General features: G+C 61.3%; 3 protein-coding genes and 1 long non-coding RNA gene across 8 annotated transcripts; 1 reads left to right on the top strand and 3 right to left on the bottom strand.

The window, feature by feature from the left end:
• Positions 1-264: 264 nt before the first annotated feature.
• On the bottom strand, positions 265-3,357 carry IRF7 (interferon regulatory factor 7). Of its 3 annotated transcripts, none has more exons than XM_057506759.1 (9): positions 3,216-3,357; positions 2,737-2,948; positions 2,477-2,639; positions 2,185-2,395; positions 1,871-1,929; positions 1,580-1,784; positions 733-1,257; positions 531-649; positions 265-458 (listed from the first exon to the last, which is right to left on the bottom strand). In XM_057506759.1, the coding sequence occupies exons 2-9, from the start codon at positions 2,754-2,756 to the stop codon at positions 306-308; spliced, it is 1,455 nt and encodes a 484-aa protein (XP_057362742.1). In that variant the 5' UTR covers positions 2,757-2,948; positions 3,216-3,357; the 3' UTR covers positions 265-305. The 3 variants fall into 3 exon arrangements, with proteins under 3 accessions (XP_057362742.1, XP_057362743.1, XP_036731912.2); XM_057506760.1 differs by having other exon boundaries at positions 2,737-3,024; positions 3,216-3,337; XM_036876017.2 differs by lacking the exon at positions 3,216-3,357 and having other exon boundaries at positions 2,737-3,204.
• Positions 3,358-4,478: 1,121 nt separating this feature from the next.
• CDHR5 (cadherin related family member 5) lies at positions 4,479-10,850 on the bottom strand. 3 transcript variants are annotated; one of them, XM_036876013.2, is made up of 15 exons: positions 10,723-10,850; positions 10,470-10,645; positions 10,066-10,116; positions 8,930-9,022; positions 8,665-8,766; positions 8,453-8,563; positions 8,199-8,369; positions 7,525-7,615; positions 7,293-7,390; positions 6,991-7,191; positions 6,774-6,887; positions 6,616-6,703; positions 6,201-6,506; positions 5,490-5,686; positions 4,479-5,014 (listed from the first exon to the last, which is right to left on the bottom strand). In XM_036876013.2, exons 1-15 carry the CDS (start codon positions 10,820-10,822, stop codon positions 4,580-4,582), a joined length of 2,334 nt encoding a protein of 777 aa, XP_036731908.2. In that variant the 5' UTR covers positions 10,823-10,850; the 3' UTR covers positions 4,479-4,579. The 3 variants fall into 3 exon arrangements, with proteins under 3 accessions (XP_036731908.2, XP_036731909.2, XP_036731910.2); XM_036876014.2 differs by having other exon boundaries at positions 6,201-6,368; XM_036876015.2 differs by lacking the exon at positions 6,201-6,506.
• On the top strand, positions 9,031-14,304 carry LOC130684783 (uncharacterized). Its single transcript, XR_008999111.1, has 3 exons — positions 9,031-9,779; positions 10,093-10,183; positions 13,564-14,304. It is a non-coding gene; the product is annotated as an uncharacterized LOC130684783 (long non-coding RNA).
• On the bottom strand, positions 11,966-13,258 carry SCT (secretin). The gene is made up of 4 exons (XM_036876016.2): positions 12,742-13,258; positions 12,561-12,662; positions 12,354-12,446; positions 11,966-12,166 (listed from the first exon to the last, which is right to left on the bottom strand). The coding sequence occupies exons 1-4, from the start codon at positions 12,813-12,815 to the stop codon at positions 12,046-12,048; spliced, it is 390 nt and encodes a 129-aa protein (XP_036731911.2). The 5' UTR covers positions 12,816-13,258; the 3' UTR covers positions 11,966-12,045.
• Positions 14,305-16,736: the final 2,432 nt, after the last annotated feature.

The following is a 16,736-nucleotide window of genomic DNA, read 5'->3' as shown; positions in this document are numbered from 1 at the left end:
GCCCTGAGCACAGCAGAGTCCCCCTGTTCATGACAGGGAACCCCAGGGGCCACCTCCCCAGCATGCTTGGCTGGAGCAAACTTCACTATGTTCTTTGAGCAGTTCGTTGGCTCTAAGGGGTACGGCTGGAGCCGCTTCACTGTGAAGACAATAAAGTGCGCGTGCATGGGAGGACTGGGGCTCCTGGGACTGGGGTGTTGGGGGGTGAGCCTCACAGCCCAAGTGCTCCTCCTGAGCCCACCCTTGTCAGACATGAGCACCGGATCTTGGGTCATTTTTATTGGATGGGGGCATGTGGTCTGGCCCTAGGCAGGCTCCACCTCCATGAGGAAGTGCTCCAGGTCCTCAAACAGGCTGTTGGAGCTGGACAGGCAGAGGCTGAGGCTGCCACTGTCCAGGGAGGAAGCTCCTTCGCGCTGCACACCCTCCAGGTATGCCCGGCACAGCCATGGCTCCAGCTGCGGGGAAGGCTTGGTCAGGCCAGGTGGGGGGCTACGCAAGGCCTACCCCCAAGGGACCCTGCAGCTTACCTTCACCAGGACTAGGCTTTTCTCCTTGGGCCTCCCAACCGGCAGGTCCTGCCCAAAGCCCAGGTAGATGGTGTAGTGGGGGGAGCGCTGGCGTCGGCGAGCCTGGAACTCCCCCAGCTCTGCAGGAGGGGGCTCTAGTAAGTGGGGGTGGGGTGGGTGGGGAATGGAATGGTGTTGGCCCTGGCACAGGTGCGTTACTGACCTTGGAAGAAGGTGCTGAAGTCAAAGATGGGGGTGTCCTGGTTCCTTTGCAGCAGGCGGGCAGGGGTGGAGGGGCTGGTGGAGCCCAGGGGGCCACCCACTTCCCAGTAGACCTTGCACTTGCCCAGGCGCCTGGCCCACAGCCTGGGCCCCCGGAGCTCCAGCTGTAGGCCGGGGGCCACGTGCTGCAGCAGCTTCTCTGTGTAGTGAAGCTGCTTCTGGTCAGGGAGTTCAGCAGGGCTGGGGAAGGTCACAGGCTGGGGCTCCATGGCCTCAGGAGCCAGGCTGGGGGGCCCGTACAGGAACATACAGCTCGGGCGCCCCACCACCTCCTGCAGCACTGTCCGGCCCTTGTACATGATGGTCACGTCCAGGGCCCCGAGGCTGGGCTCTGCATGCAGACCAAGCTGTAGGCAGCTGGGCCCAGCCAGACCCTGATCAGCTGCTGCAGGGGCACCTGGTGTGGTGCAGGGCTCCACCTCTTGTGGGGGCTGCTGGGGCTCCAGAGCAGGGGCTGGACCTGTATCTGGGAAGAAGGCCTGATCTTGGACCTGGTCTCCTGGCTTCTCCACATACCCCTTGGCTCTGCTCACCTGTCATCTGGTCCTGGTGCAGGGCCTGGGGCTCTCCCCTGCCCGTGGCAAGTGCAGCTCCCTGGCAGGGAGCCCTGGGCCTGAGGAGGAGGCGGCGGCAACAGTGGGAACAGCCCTACCGGCCCAGCTGTGTCTAGCACCATTCCTCCGGGCGCACCCACCCCGAGCCCCCGTCCCTCCAGGGACTCTCTCGTCCTGAATGCCCCTTCACATAGTCTCCACAGGGCAGAGTACCCCCCCAACCCAGCTCCTCACCAGGAGCCTCTGGGGGGGCTGGGTCCCCTCCACATGCAGCTTCCAGCAGATGGTCCTCCAGGCAGCTCTGTTGCAGAGCCTGGAGCAAGAGGTCTCCAGCATCACCAGATGGGCAGGAAACGCTCAGGGGCCAGGGCTCAGGACTCGGCCCCGGCCCAGGTCTCTCACCAGCCCGCCCTGTCAGGCATGGCCTGGAGTGCCCACCCTGTGGGGAACATAGTGCCAGCATTAAGTAGCCCCCAGTGAGTGGTGAGATCCTCCCCAGGAGAGAAGGGGGCAGGGTGAGCTTACAGTGATGGGTGGGGCATCTTCAAGGGCCTCTTCTGCCACCTGGTTACTGCCTGGACCTCCTGGGGGAGAATTGGGGTAGAGGGATACTGGGACCATCGGCTCTGGGGTGGGACACCTGGACGTGAGTCCCTGGAGTCCCAAAAGCTGGGCTGCCTCCCCTTCGCCAGGCCCCATGGGCTCCATCGAGGAGCTTCTCCCCCATGGCCTGGCACCAGCTAACTAAAACAGCAGGGCTGGCCAGAGGCTGCCCCGCCCTCCCCGCAGCCCTCAGCCTGTGCCTCTGCCCTAGCCACCACCTCCCTGGCAGTCCTCACCTCTGCACCTCTGCTCCGAGCTGAGCGTGTACACCTTATGCGGGTCGGTGGGGTCCCCAGAGTTGTCCTGCAGCATCACGAAGCGCTTGGTGCTGCGTAGTGCACAGCGGAAGTTGGTTTTCCAGCCCGCCCGGAGCGCCTCCTCAGGGGTCAGCCGGTCCTTTCCGCTCCCACTGGGCTGCGGCCACCTGCCACGGGCCACAGCCCAAGCCTGGAAGGACAACGGAGGGAATGGGCTGGGGGATGGAGCCACGAGCCAGGCCCTGTCACCAGGGGCAGTCTAGGATCCCACCTTGAAGATACGAGAGTCGGCCTCGCCTAGGTCCTTTCGTGCGAAGTGCTTCCAGGGCACACGGAAGGATGTGCGGGCCGCGTCCAGCCACCGCAGGCCCTCGTATCGGCCGCTGCTGACCTCGCCCAGAAGCCAGTCTCCAAAGAGCATGCGTGGGGCTCCCCTGCCGCAGAGCAGCCGGCAGGTCAGGGCAAGCGGGCCGCAGGTGCTGGCAAGGTGCGTGGGGTCGGGCAGCCAGGGAGTGTGGGCCAGGCGCTCACCTTTCTGGAGCCATGGCCATCGCTCCCGCTGCAAGATCCGGAGTGAAGAGGCAGTGCGGCCCTCTGCTGGGAGGAGGTGTGATCCTGGGTGGCACTCACGTGTTAACGCAGTTGAGAAGGGTTCTGTCACCACAGGTAACGTGTGGCCAGATGTCGGGGTCACAGACGTGGGTTGGGGGCTGAGGCGACGCCTTTGCCTAGGTATGGATTTCCTGGCAAAGATGGTGATGGGCGTGGCTCAGGTGTGTCGGAACGTTAAGAACCTCCCGGGCTCCAGGAAAGCGAAACCTAGGCCGCGGGGCGGGACGTCCGTGCTCCCGGGCCGACCGCGCGCCCCAGGGCGACCCCGACACCGGCCTCCCGGCAGCTCAATCCACTCCGCCCGCACCCTTGGCCCCAGCCCCCTCACTGCTCTGCCCAACGAGGAACGCCGACCCGCGGCGTCTGTCCCCGCACCGGGCGGGCCAGGTCCCGAGTACCTGAAGGCCGGGGCGGGAGGATTCGTCTAACCGGGAGGTGGGAGCAGACGCTCTTATGCTGGCGACGCGGCGGGGCGGGGCGGGGGCGGACCGGTCCGCAGGACCCGCGTGCAGCCCAGGAAGTCACGTGCGGTTCCCGGCGCTCAAGCGCAGGCCCCGGTGTGGTGGGACGCGGCTGTGTGTGTGTGTGTGTGTGTGTGTGTGTGTGTGTGTGTGTGTGTGTGTGTGTGTGTGTGTGTGTGTGTGTGTGTGTGTGTGTGTGTGTGTGTGTGTGTGTGTGTGTGTGTGTGTGTGTGTGTGTGTGTGTTGTGGGACGCGGCTGCGTGTGTGTGTGTGTGTGTGCGTGTGTGTGTTGTGGGACGCGGCTGCGTGTGTGTGGTGTGTGTGTGGGGGGGGGGGTGCGTGCGCGCGCGCGCGCCGGGGCTGGGGCGCCAGGGACCCGGGGCGGGCAAGGCAGTACATTAAGCTGGGAGCCCACACAAAACCGGGCGGAGCGGATTGAGCTGCCGGGAGTCCGGTGTCGGGGTCGCCCTGGGGCGCGCGGTCGGCCTGGGAGCACGGACGCTAGGTTTCGCTTTCCTGGAGCCCGGGAGGTACTTTTTGCGCATTGAAGTGGGTTAGTGGGGAAGGGCAGAGGGTGAGCGGTCTCTACCGTTTGAATTCTGCACAATGAGAATCGATCAGGAAGGAGACCCAAGGGCCCTCAAGATTAAAACTTTGTAAGGGCATTAAGATGCCTTTTCTTTAGAAACAACGCCGATGACTCATAAGGGACAGTGGTGGTCAGGGCGGAAGTCCGGCCTGAGGCCTGACCTTGAGGAAGCCGGTGGTCGGACCCCCCTCCGTGGCCCTGGTTCCCCCAGTCTTGGGCCCAAGGCCCACAGGCTGTGACCCCGGAGGTCCCCGGACCAGGCCCTCCCAGAGGAGGCTTCCTGAGAGCGGCTGCTGGCGAGGCGGATACCTCAGCCTCCCCAGGCGAGGACCTCCGTGTTGGGTTGGAGGCGGAGACCCTCCCGCAGCCCGTCGGGCTGCGGTTGGCCCAGGAGAGGAACTTCCCAGCTGCCAGCTGGCACGGAGCCTGGGAAGCCCCGTGGCCGGCGGGTGCAGCTCGCGGTTTACGGGAAATGGCGCCCTGGGCAGTGGCCGCCCACCCGCCCTCGGCCCCCGCGCGTCCGCGGACTTGGCCTGGGCTGGAGAGGATGGGCCACATGGCGCGGACCTGCGCGTCCCGGCCCCCGACGCGCCCCGCCGCCACGCCAGCCCGGGGTTCCGAAGGGCCGCTTTATTCTGCACAGAGGAGTTGGGGGTCCGCAGCCCAGCGACTCTCAGCAGACCCGGCCGCCGTGGGGAGGCGGGGAGCCGCGCTAGACGTAGGTGGAGCCCGCGCCCAGGGCGTCGTCCAGGGCATCCCCGCCGCGGCGCCCATCAGCGTCCTCGTCCTCGTGGCTGCTGTCGCTGCCGGAGTCGCCGGCGCCGTGTGCGTCCGAGCCGGGCGCGTTGAGGACCACCACGTCGGCCTCGGCCCCGATGTCCTCGCCGAACCACACGGCCTTGTAGCCGCCCTCGGGCCGCCGCTCCTTGGTCAGGATGGACCTCACGGCGGCCGGGCCGTCCGCATCCCGGGCCGCCCCAGGGCACTCGAGGGGAGGGCCTGGGCGCACCGAGCCGGGGGGCGAGGGAGGCGCGGGGTCCGCGGGCGGGGCCTGGGTGGGGCCGGGTGGGGGGCTAGGGGCCGGAGCCCAGTTGGCCTCCTGGTGGGCTAGGAAGGCCTGGTTGTCAAAGCCGCGGGTCTGGGGCTCCTGGGGAGGGGGCAGGGGAACCAGGGCGTCAACCAGGCCTGGGCCGAACCCACCCTTTTACTTCCGAACCCACCCCTTTACCTCCCGAGACCGGGATCCACCCGCCCCTCCCCTTTCCTCTGCCCGTCTGCCTCTCCATCTTCTGGACTTTGGCATCGACGTCCCTTCTCTCCACACCTCCGCTTTCCATAGTCCAGCTGATTGCTGATTTCTGAGCTCCCACCCTGTCCCTGCCACCCCTCTCCCTCTCCACTCCTCCCCACCTCCCCCCTACTAAGCCCCCCCAACTTCCCCCTGCACCCCCCACCCCTTCCCTCCAACCCCTCCCCCCCGCCTTCCTCTCCATCAGCTGTCCCCCCACCCCTGTCTTTCCCTGACTCCATCCTCAGCCCCTCGTCTGTCTTATCTTAGCCGCACTGTCGCTGCTCTCCTGCCCTGTCTGACCCCGTCCTGTCCCCGACCCCCAGAGCCTTACCAGGGCTTTGCCAGAGCAGCACTTGAGTCGGTGGCTGTAGTGCTTGTGGACGAGGACCGTGAGGGCGATCAGAGCCAGAAGCAGCAGTGCGCCCAGCACCCCGCCCAGGACCCCCATCTCCACCACGGAGAAGCGCTTGTCCCCAGCAGGGCTGCCTCCCGGATCGCCTTGCCCTGCAGTGCTGGTCCCAGGCACCCCTGCAACACAAGCACCCCTACCGTTGGCACCACGGCACAGCACTTATGCACCCTAGCACCTGGCTTGGAACACCCCGAGAACAAGCCAGGCCTGGCCGCCCCCCACAGCCGAGGTTCTGTGGTGGGCACTACTGGATCCCCAGCTAAGAAGCTGTACCTCCTGGGACCCTGGGAGGCCAGGCTGCTGAAGGGAGGGAGGGGGATGCGGCTCAGTGCCCACCAGGGCCAGGGAGGCAGGGGTCCAACACTGTAGGGAGCTGAGTGGAGGGAGTAACCTGGGAATTGGGGGCTCACTGGACACCAGATCTGGCCTCTACCTGCCCTCTACACACCTCCCCCAGTGTACTTCGTTGGGGGCTCCCAGGACCTGTCTGTCTCCCCCCAGACCAGGTACACCCCTGCTTGGGATTGGCTGGGCCAGGCTGGGGAGGCCCCTGCCCTACAGTGATGCCCAGGACCACCCAGTCATGGCTCTGGGGCACAAGGGTGACCCTGGGGCAAACGGGTGTGCTACCTGAGGGTGTGGGGGTCCTGCTGGGCTCAGGGGGCGATGGCTGAAAGGTTCCTGGCTTCAGGGTCTGTGTTGAGCTCCCACTGGGTGATGCTGGTGTGGGGGAGGTGCTGGTTCCCGCACTGGGGGGCCCCCCAGGTTTGGATGAGGCAGGAGTCCTCAGAGTTGTGCCTGAGGGAGGGTACGGGCCGCTGCCCCCCCCAGAGGTGGTCGTGGAGGGTCTCTGAGAGGGCCCTGGGGGCCTCGGGGCTTCCGGAGTGGTGCTGCTTGTGGGCCAGGTTCCTCCAGCCTCTGGGGGAGTTGGGGGCCCTGGGGGCCAGGTACAGGCTTTGGGCTTGCCTCTGCCCCCAGCTTGCCCAGCCCAGAGAGGCACCGCCCTACCTGTGGCAAGAACCCTCCCTGGGCCCTGGCCGCTCACCTGCGGGGGTGGTCTCCCTCTGCTCTGAGACCTGTATCTTCACCGTTGTGGAGGCTGTCCCTGAAGTCACTGTGTTGTTCGCCTCAACCTGGAGCGGGAAGGGGGCATGTCCTCCTAGGCCCAGCTCAAACCCCCTCCCTCGGAGATGCCACGCTCACCTCAGCATAGAAGACTCCCTCCTGCACCAGTGGGGTGGCCGTCTTCATGGCCTCCCCATCCATCTGGAAGTAGGTATTGTTGGTGACTCGATAGATGATGGCTGAGTTGAGGTCCTGGACACAACCCTGGTGAGTCCTGGGCCCAGGCTCTCCCCAGATACACCCCATGCACGGCGGAGGGGCGGCCAGACAGACCTAGGGACCAGGCCAGGCCTACCGGGAATTCAGGGTCCTGGGCCCAGACCCTCAGAGGCTGGGAGGGGTCGGCAGCATCCTTGACCAGCACACCCACGCCAGAGCCCAGCACCACAGTGCCTTGGTACAGGCTCTGGGAGAAGTGGGGCAGGCTCCCGTTGGCATCTCGGGCCACCATCGTGACCTGGGTCACTGAGTAGCGGGCATGGTCCATCTGGTCACCCTGGGGGTCAGGGAGGCAGCAGTGACCAGCAGGTCCTCAAAGGGTGAGCCCTGCAACCTGGGGCTCAGGAAGGCCCATGGAGACTTGGCCAGGGGACCCACCTTGACCAGCAGAAGGAAGGTCTTGGGGCTGGGGACACTTCTGGTCATGGTGAGGTTGCCAGAGTCAGAATCGATGCTGAACGTGCCATCATTTTGTCCTGGGAAGATGGCATGAGAGTTTGGCCTCAGGTCCTCTCTGGACCACAGGGTGGGGCCCCCTGGGGCTTCCTTGGCCCAGGCTCAGGATGGGGCCTGGGGGCCACGTGGAAATACCTGAGGGACTGGCACTCACCCTCCATGATACTGTAGGTGATGTGCTGGCCAATGCCCCGGTCCCCGTCCACAGCATAGATGGGCCCAGGGCGCAGGGTGAGGGGGGCCGGCTGTGGGGACCGGAGATGAGGGGATGCCACGGGCTGCTGCCAAGGCCCCAGCTCGGCCCATCCACTCCCCCTCAAGATTTGAAAAGCGCCCCCAGATGGGCAGTCCTGTTGTCTGGCATGGCCACTCCCTTTGGCTCTGTTGCTAATGAGTCAGTTTGCCCAAAGACATTTGATGGATCTGAACATCATGTCTCAACAAGCATACACGTGGCCTGGGGAGAGTCTACGGAGTCATGTATGGCGGGAGGCCCTGGCAGCCCCACTGCCCTCTGGTGCCTCAGTGCACCTTGTGAGACCCTCCAGGGGACAGTCAGCCAGTCAGAGGGTCAGCTGCTCCTCGGGAGCCCTGTCAAGTCCTCTCCAGTGCTCCCAACCTCCCAGTCTGCCTCACTGGGTCTCTGCAGGGTCGTCCCTGGACTGTAATTCCAGAGGGGTTTGCTTACCACTCACCACCATGGGTTGGGCAAGAGTAGTTTAGGGAGAATATTCCCATTTGTTTGAAAATTATAACCAAATTTGGTCCCAGGGCACCCAGCCCCTTGCCCCCACCCAGTGCTGACACTGCCCCTCCCATCCCCAGTACCAGTCGGTGGCCGGTGGGGACAGCCCCGTGGTACTGGGCTTGGACGCAAACTTCAGAATCTGCGTAGGCACAGGGCAGGAACCAGGGGGGCCGCAGGTCGGCAGGCTGCACCTCCAGGACCAAGGTGGCTGTGGCCGTGTGGCTGGGCTCCACACCCTCCTCCTGTGTGTCCTGCAACAGCCGGGTGGCCAGATGAGGCCTCTGTGCCCTGGGCGGGGGCCGAGCTCTGGCCGGGCCGGGAGTGGCCTACTCACCCGCACCAGCAGCTGGAAGGTCACGTTCTGCCACTTGTAGAAGTCCAGGGGCTGGTCCAGCCGCAGGGCGGGGTGGTTCACACCCACCAAGGAGAAGAGGCTGCTGGCGCCCTAAGGAGGTAAGGACTCAGCCTGAGACCCTGGGAGGATGCAGGGAGGCGGGGACACCCAAAGGGAGGGTTCAGAGTTAGTGCAGGGGCTGGGGCACCAACCGGGGTCACTTCCTGGAGGGAGTAGAACAAAATGTCGCCTTTGTCAAGATCCTTGGCCTGCAGTTCCGTCTCAGGGATGACGATGGCATTCACTTTAGTGTCCTGGGATGGAGAGCTGTTGGTCTGGCCACACCCCTGACTCCCATGGACGGATCACTGGTTGAGTCCCTGGGCACTAGTCCCCTGCCTTCTGGCCTCTACCCTGGGCTTCTGATGCCCCAGACCCAGACCAGAGGGCACCGGCCCAGGCTTCCCTCACACTCACTTCCGGCACCTCCTTGACCTTGGTCGCAAAGGGGAACATGGGCGGGTTGTCGTTGACGTCCAGCACGAACACAAACACCCTCAGCTGGGTGACCTGGGGGCAGAGCAGTGGGTAGCCTTATCCCTGTGGGATCCTGCCCAGCAGAGGCGTACTCTGAGGGCCCCAGCCCGCAGCCATGCTGGCATGTGGTTCCCAAGTCAGAGCTGTCTGCCCTGGGCTGCCACTCCAGCAGGGCTGATGGACGAGGAGCACAGAGCAGTTTGTGAGGTGCCCAAGGTGGCACGTGCCCTGGCCTGGGTCTGGGGGTGCGACCAGCAAAATCCCAAATGAGGTAAATGGCATCAGACTTCCTCAAAAACAAAGTCAAAGGAAGAAGAAAAGAGGAAGGGAGCCATAGGTGAAGAGACCAGAGAAACATCGGCCAGCGGCATCCTGTGGGCCTTGCTTGGATCTTGGTTCAGGCGAACTAAAGCCCCTGTGAACATGGGGATGCCGAGCTGCCTTCGCTTCTCAGGTGTGACAGCAGCGTCAGGCTGTTTAAGAAGAAAGGCTCTGGCAGTCTCACCCTGAGGTGCCTGTGGTGGCCTGCTGAGCTGGCAGGTGCAGCCTGCGGCCTGGGACAGGTGGCTGAGGCCTCACCCTGTGGAGGCCCGTGTGAGGGCGGGCCCAGGTCGGGGAGAGGCCTCACCCAACAGGCATCAGCTGCGACCGTGTGCGCTCTGTGCTGAGATGTGCGACTTGTCTTCAACCACACTGAGAGTGAGTTGGGGTCAGGACCCAGAGGGGAGCAACCTCTTGGGAGGTTCCAGAAAGGAGGTGCTGGTGGCTGAGGCCCAGGTTGGGCACAGAGGTGAGGAGTGTCTAGCTTGAGGCAAATTTGCTGGTGGGGGGACAGGAAGAGGCAGGAAGGCAAGGACCAAGCTGGTAGGGTGGGGTGCCTCCCACGGGGGACCCCAGGCCGGGGGTGGTGTTGGGGTGTGCTGTCTGGTCGGGGCTGGGTTTGCGAGTCTGCAGCTCAGGGCAGAGTCTGAGCATCACCAGCACAGGGGTGACCCAGTGGGCAGAAGTCCACACCCAGAGCACTCTACCACAGGGGTACAGGTGGGGATGGGGCACCTGGGGTGGGGGAGACTCACCACCACATCACCTCTCCTGCACTCCAGATGTGCCTGCAGCAAGGTGGCCTCCTGTGGGGGCATGGTTGCTGGGAACTGCCCACCCAGCTGGCCACAGCACATTGTCCCCATTCCACAGGTGAGGGCACTGAGGCCAAGAGGGGCAGGTGCTGGCCCAGCATCCCCGTCATCTGCACTAAGTCCAGAAAGCATTAGGCCCAGGCAGCTTCCTCCCCTGCCCCCCTCACGGCCAGCCTCAGCCAAGCCTTGGGGTCACTGCCTGGGGCATGCGGAGCCCACTGAGCCCCAGAGGCCCCGGGAGAGCCCTTCTCCAGGGAAGAGTGTGGTGCCCACATGGGTCCCCTGGGGGTGAGGCACCCCAGCTGCCGTCATGGGCACGCCCCACCCGGGCCTGCCACCTGTACCTCATAGTCAGGAGTGACGTTAAGAAACAGCTGGGTCCCCTGGATCCGAAATGCCAAGGTGGTGGACGAGGGTCCAAGGGTCACCTGCTGGCCCTCAGGGATATAGATGTCGACCAGGGGCTGGCTGAGATTCGTGTTCTCCTTGATTTCGAAGTTGGAGTTGTTTACAGAGCAGACTAGAAAATAGGAAGCCATCAGCAGGTACCTCCAACCTCCTGCCGCCGTCCAGCCCCCCTGCTGTGCCTGTAGGTACCCTGGGCCTGAGCCAGCGTCATGAGCAGTGGGAGCAGCAGGGCCCAAGCTCCCATCTCGGCGGCCATCAGCCGGCAGGAGGGTCTGAGCCCGCCTGGCATCCGGGACCCTCGGAGCAGCCGGGTGCACTGGCGCGGTCTCTGCCGGCGACCTTCGCCCCTGCCAGGCACCGCCCCACTTTATGATCCTTTACGACCGACTGGCCACCACCAAGGGGGCTCCCGCCGGCCGCCAGCCAGGCCTAGCCTACTGCCAGGACTGGGGCACCATGCCCGGGGTTGGCGGGGGCCCAGCCCACGGACAGCAAGACTGGCCAAAGGAGCTTGGGGCTGCTGGGGCCCCTGGGCCGGGGCGGGGACTGGAGCAGTTGTGTGGCTGCAGCAGCCGCGTTTGCTGCTCCCACTCCCAACCTGTCCCCACTCTGCCCAGGACAGCTGGGAGCTCCTGGGGGATCCTAGGTCCCCACTGGCTCTGGGGCCCCACGGAGAGGAGCTCTGGTGAGGCTCCTCAACCCAGGCCCCCAACTGCCCTCCCCCCCATCCTCCCTTGGCCTCCCAAGCCTTCAGCAGCTGGGGAGAGGGCCTTGGGTGGGATGAGGACGGAGGGAGGGGCTGTTGTGACCATGGGGTGGCCCTTCCCACCTCCAGGGCTCTACTCTGCCGCCCCGCGTGATGAAATGCCCTCCCAAAGCTCCTGGCTTCTCTGCAGGTGACAGGGCAGCTGTGTGTCTGTGCTGGCGGTGGCCACACAGCCTCCAGCAACCCTCCAGCGCTGGGGCATCAAAGTTCCCAGGACAGAGTGATCAAGCCACTTGTCCAAGACGGCACAGCCTGGCCGGGAGCCAAGATGTGCACTGCAGCCCTCTGACTCCAGGATGGCACCCAGCCTGGGTGACACCCACTGCCTGTCACCTCTCCCTGCCCAGGCTGTGCCTTCTTACCCAGCAACCCCCCCCCAGAATGTTTGCTGAGTGGATGACAAGGGGTGTGGGTGGGACTATGGGAGGCTCAGTTGATGGGACAGGAGTGGCCCTGATGTCAGAGATAGGGAAATGGGAAGGTGGGGTGCCCCATGGCTTCCCAGGTGTAAAGGGCAGCTGGGCGTGGCCACAGGCCTAGAATCTGCTGGATAGAGCCCTCCTTCCTTGTGACAGCCCTGCCCAGCAGGGCCTGCTTCGATGATACCGAGATGGCGCACAGAAGGGGGCTCAGGCCAGGGTCTGAATTTCTCCTTTATTGCTGCCAAGTGCAACCCCGCAACCGCTCCACCTGCCCGTCCAGGCTCGGCTCTGCTCCACATCGGTAGGGGCAAGGTGCCTTCTTCATCAGGGCCCCATCTGGGTCGCTGCAGCAGGGCTGGCCGGCTCTGAAACCATTGCCCCAGAGCTCAGTCGCGGCGGCAGTGGGGGAGACCAGGACTTCTGCAGATGGTCCCTCAAGGGGATCCTGCAGAGACAGCAGCTGGGTCAGGGGCTGCTGACTCCTGCCCAGCAGGTGAAATGACCTGCTCCCATCACCAGCGGACTCAGTTTCACCTTCCCGGCCCCCTGTCCCACTGCTGGGTGCAGTCCCCAAAACCCAAGTGCCCCAGGGGACCAGAAGGGCCTAGGGGAGGGCTCCCGGGGGTGCTCACCAGGCCTGAGGGGCAGGCACTTCCGACCACAGCAGGCAGGAGCGGCCCTGGGCAGCCTTGGTCCAGGCGGTGCTGTTCTCTGAGTCCTGATCACTGCCCCGAACCCCAAGTCAGAATTAGCCCTGGAGATGAGGGTGGGCACAGCTATGCGCGTCCCCACTTCGGTGGAGCCCCTGCCCCACGTGCTCTCAGGGGGCAGCCCCTCACCTGCGCTTCCCCACCAGGCCCTGGAGCAGCCGCTGCAGCTGCGCGCGCTCCCGCAGGCGGCTGAGCTCGCTCGTGAACATCCCGTCGGAGTGCCTGGGGGCCCTGGTAAGGGATGGGTCAGGGTCAGGCCCGGGGGCGGTGGGCCCGAGGGGCGGGCGTGGGCACGGGATCGCGGGCTCACCTGGGGGCGGCGGGGCGTGCGGCGGAGCCTGGCAGGAGGAGCAACGGCAACAGCAGGAAGGGCCCGGCGGCCATGGTGGGCGCGGCGGGGGCTGGGCGGGTGCTGAGCGCCCCGGCCACCGGCCCGCCGCCCCATTTATAGCGCGCCCAGGAGGGGCGGGCCGGGGGCGCAACGCGCAGCCCGGCCGCGCCCCATCGATCTCGCAGGAAGGTCAGGGCCGCCCCCCCAGCTGTCGCCCCGCTGGCCGCCCGCCCCCTTCGCCTCGTCGGCGCCCCTGCGCGGGCCGGGGGCGCTCCGGCGCGGCCGGGGCCCGGGGCGGCCGGGGGCGGCGGACCGGCCGTCGCGGGTACAGTGCGCGCAACGCCTCGGAGCCCCGACGAGCGCACTCGGAGGCAGAGCGCAGCCGCGCGGGGCGAGCCCGTCGAGGACCCGGGCTGAGCGGCCGCGGAGGGGCCCGGAGCCCCGGGGGCGCGGCGGCGGGCGGGGAGGTCGGCCTCAGGCCGGGATGAGCTGGCGGGCGCGGAGGAGCGGGCAGCTGGTCAGGCCTGCTTGATGGGTACGAGCTTTAAGTAGGGCTTTTTAGAACCAGCACTCACAGAACCCTCAAGCATAAGTTACAAATCTAGTAAATGAAGTTAGAAACTAGTAGTTCTTGTGTTCATAATCAGTAAGACCCTTTTTTAAAGCAGTTTAAGATTCACAGTAAAATCCAGTGGAAAGTAGGGACTCCCACACCCAGCCTCCCTTATTCCTAACACGTGGGTCGGTATGGTACGTTTGTTACTTTTGATAATTGTTAACTAAATCCGTAATTTACACTAGGGCTCGTCTTGGTATACACCCCTGGGTTTGGACAAATGTGTAATGACCCGTATCCATCGTTGAAGCGCCATGAAGAAGTTCCGCTGCTCTACAGATCCCCGGGGCCCCTCCTGTGCGTCCCTTCCTCCCCTCATCCCCGGGCCTTCACGGTCTCCATACTGTCGCCTTTTCCAGAGTGTCACGGAGGGGCTCACAGCGCGTGGCCTTCCCAGGTCGGCTTCTCCCCCGTGGTCCTGTGCGTGGGAGGGCCCTCGTGTGTTCTCCTGGCCCGATGGCGCGTCTCTCTTTGGTGCCGAGTAACACCCATCGCCTGGATGGTCCACAGTCTGTCCGTCACCCGTGAAGGACGCCTTGGTTGCTTCCAGGTTTGGGCCGTTACGGATAAATCTGCTGTAAACATCCGCGTATGGGGTTTTGTGTGGACATAAGTTATCAATTTCTTTGGGTAAATAACCAAGGGGTGGGATTGCTGAGTTGTTGGTAAGAGTATGTTTATTTTAAGAAACCTCCAAACTGTCTTCCGACGCAGCTACGCCACCTGCGTTCCCGCCCATGGCGAGTGGGGGTCCCTGCCACGCCTCGTCTTCTTCAGCATTCCGGGTGTCAGTGTTCTGGATTTGGGCCACTCTCATAGGTACAGTGCGGTGGGATCTCATGGGTGTATTCTTTACATGTATTTTTAAACAGCTGCTGTGATGTGTTTTTACGAAAATAAGCAGATTAAAATCCCCTATACTTTAACGCCATTGACTGATTAATTATACTCATGGGAACATCCAGATTCTATGTATTAACGATCCGATTTCTCACACTTACGTATCCAGGCAGATCTTCATAAGAAAAATCTCCCTAGTTAAAAAAAAATTAGCATGCAGTAAAATTTGACTTAAAAAAAATCAACATATAGTGAAATTCACATACAGTAAAAAGTGAATTTTTGACACACACATAGATTCGTGTGATGAACCCCCTCCTGCTCCCCTGTGTCAGTCATATCTGCACGAGGTCACAAGCTGTCACTAGCACAAGGGGGTAGACGAGGATGCAGCAAATCCTGAGTGAGGATGCCAGCAGGGCGTGTCCTGCATGTCCTTGTCACAGAGAGTGCTGTAACTGCCTTCAGCTCGTCACTGTCTCAGCTACTCAGAATTTCTGCAAAGACAGCCCCCTGCCCGTGTCCTCACACATGCACTCTGCGGCTGCCTCATCAGTATGGTGGTTGTGCTGAAATGTGGACTGGCCAGACGGTATGGCTGGGTTTCTCTGGTGTGCCTAGAACGTGCTCATGGGAACCGTATTCCAATGGGCAGCCACAACCAGGAGAGATGACCAAAGGGACACCGTGCAGCCCACCTCTTGCCCTCCCAATTTAACTCTATTTGAAACAACACGTGATACAAGCTACCAGGACAAAATGCCACTTTCAACCCATAGATTTTAGCAAGAGCCCTGCGGGTTCCCAGGACGTGACCCTGAACTGTGTTCTCATTACAGACACACAGAAAAGTCAACTTATGAATAACGATTAGCTACTCAAACCATAAATGAATCGCTACTCAAAATCTCAAATCGGACGTCACTCTGTGTGTGGGGGGGCCCCTGATAATGGCCAATTTCAGGGTCCAGGTTCTAATTTCTCCAGAGTAGGATGCTGGAGGAAGCTCATTCTGAACACAAGTAAGAATCTAGCTCAGCGTGAGTTTCATCCTCTGAATAAGGGGAGAACAGAAAATATTCTCTACTGCTTTTTCTGTTGTATCCAGGATTTAGGTGTCAGATTTAAGCTACTTGTATGTACTCTTGTTCTGCATCAATGGTGTTTGCCAGATGATGTTGAAAAGAATTATTTCCCCCAAATCTACAGCCTCTCTGCTCTCCTCCGGCTTCCATCAGCACAGAACTGCGAACTCCAGGGTGGGTTAGGTGGCCTTCGGCTGGGCGCTTCGGGACAGGAGCCCGGGACCCACAGTAACAGCGCAACCTTATGTGACCTTAATGAACATCCCCCTCTTAAGGACTAGAAAATGAAAAATAACTTTATTATTATTGTAGAGAATTAGAAGCATATGAACGTGGGCAGAACAGCATAATGAACTCCCATAATGCAGCATCAACAATTCATGACCAATCTTACGCACCCCATCTACTTTCTCTGTTTTTTCAATTAATTTTGGAACAGATCTCAGAAATTGTATCATCTCCTCTATGAGGATTTCAGCATATGTCTAAAAAAGATAAGGATTTCAATTGTTACCCCCGCCCCTCCCCCACCCAAGATCAGCAAGGATACCTGTGGACCCACAAAGCTGAGCCATCAAACCCGTAGCAAGTCCATCAGCTGACAGTTGGGTAATGACTCAAAAAGGGATGTTAGGGATTTGGGGTAAGGGCTCAATTGCTTTGAAATGGGTCTTTCAAAGTGGGGAACTGGTAGGGACAGAGAAAAAGCTGTGAATAGTTTAGAGATGGTGAACATATGGAGACAACAGTCTTGATATCAGTAGGGTCAAAAGTATCAATATTTTCCTATATTTTTGTCTCTTGCATAAGATGACAATATAAAATATGGGCAATGTCTCCCTTCATATTACCTCCCAAAGCTTCATTATTTCATGTTCCAGATACAGACCTGGAATTTATGTTGTATATGATGTTAGGTAGTGACCAAGTTTCATTTTTCCTTTTATGTCCGTCCAGTTGTCCACATTAGTCACCAAAATGGCTGTACTTCTTCCATTGTTCAATGCCATTTTCATTGAAAATCAACCATCTGTGTATAATTAGGTCTCTTTCTGGGCTCTCTGTTATATGCCACTGGCCTAATAATCATTCCTTGTTCCCTTATCTACAATGCTTTAAGTACTTCACTATCTTAATTATAATTTTATAAGTCATAATATCTAGTAGGTCAAATCCATTCACCTTGTGTTTCTTCCAGAGTTTTTGAGCTATTTTTGACCCTTTGAATTTCCATATAAATTTTAGGATCAACTTGTCAAGTTCTACAAAAATATAAATGGAAGTACAAAGGGTCAAACATGGTTTTGAGTTACATTTCCCCAGCTACTGATGTTGTTAAGCATCTTTTCATGTGCCTGTTGGCCATTTGTATAATCTGTTCTTTTGCCAATTTTTAAAATGGGTTCTTTTTGTTGTTAATGGATTTATAAGAA

This window comes from Manis pentadactyla, chromosome 9, assembly GCF_030020395.1.
Source record: "Manis pentadactyla isolate mManPen7 chromosome 9, mManPen7.hap1, whole genome shotgun sequence".
NCBI lineage: Eukaryota > Metazoa > Chordata > Mammalia > Pholidota > Manidae > Manis > Manis pentadactyla.
The sequence above is the reverse complement of the archived record's forward strand: the minus strand, read 5'-3'. Positions and strand labels throughout refer to the sequence as shown.

Coding starts and splice junctions, on each gene's coding strand:
- IRF7 (XM_057506759.1), bottom strand. CDS start 2,756: ATGGCCATGGCTCCAGAAAG. Junction 2,396..2,476: donor CCGACTCTCGTATCTTCAAG/GTGGGATCCTAG, acceptor TTGTCCTTCCAG/GCTTGGGCTGTGGCCCGTGG. Junction 459..530: donor AAAGCCTAGTCCTGGTGAAG/GTAAGCTGCAGG, acceptor CCTTCCCCGCAG/CTGGAGCCATGGCTGTGCCG.
- CDHR5 (XM_036876013.2), bottom strand. CDS start 10,822: ATGCCAGGCGGGCTCAGACCCTCCTGCCGGCTGATGGCCGCCGAGATG. Junction 10,117..10,469: donor ACGTCACTCCTGACTATGAG/GTACAGGTGGCA, acceptor ATGCCCCCACAG/GAGGCCACCTTGCTGCAGGC. Junction 8,564..8,664: donor CCCTCCAGGAAGTGACCCCG/GTTGGTGCCCCA, acceptor TTACCTCCTTAG/GGCGCCAGCAGCCTCTTCTC.
- SCT (XM_036876016.2), bottom strand. CDS start 12,815: ATGGCCGCCGGGCCCTTCCTGCTGTTGCCGTTGCTCCTCCTGCCAGGC. Junction 12,663..12,741: donor GCACGCCCCGCCGCCCCCAG/GTGAGCCCGCGA, acceptor ATCCCTTACCAG/GGCCCCCAGGCACTCCGACG. Junction 12,447..12,560: donor GGCCTGGTGGGGAAGCGCAG/GTGAGGGGCTGC, acceptor GGTTCGGGGCAG/TGATCAGGACTCAGAGAACA.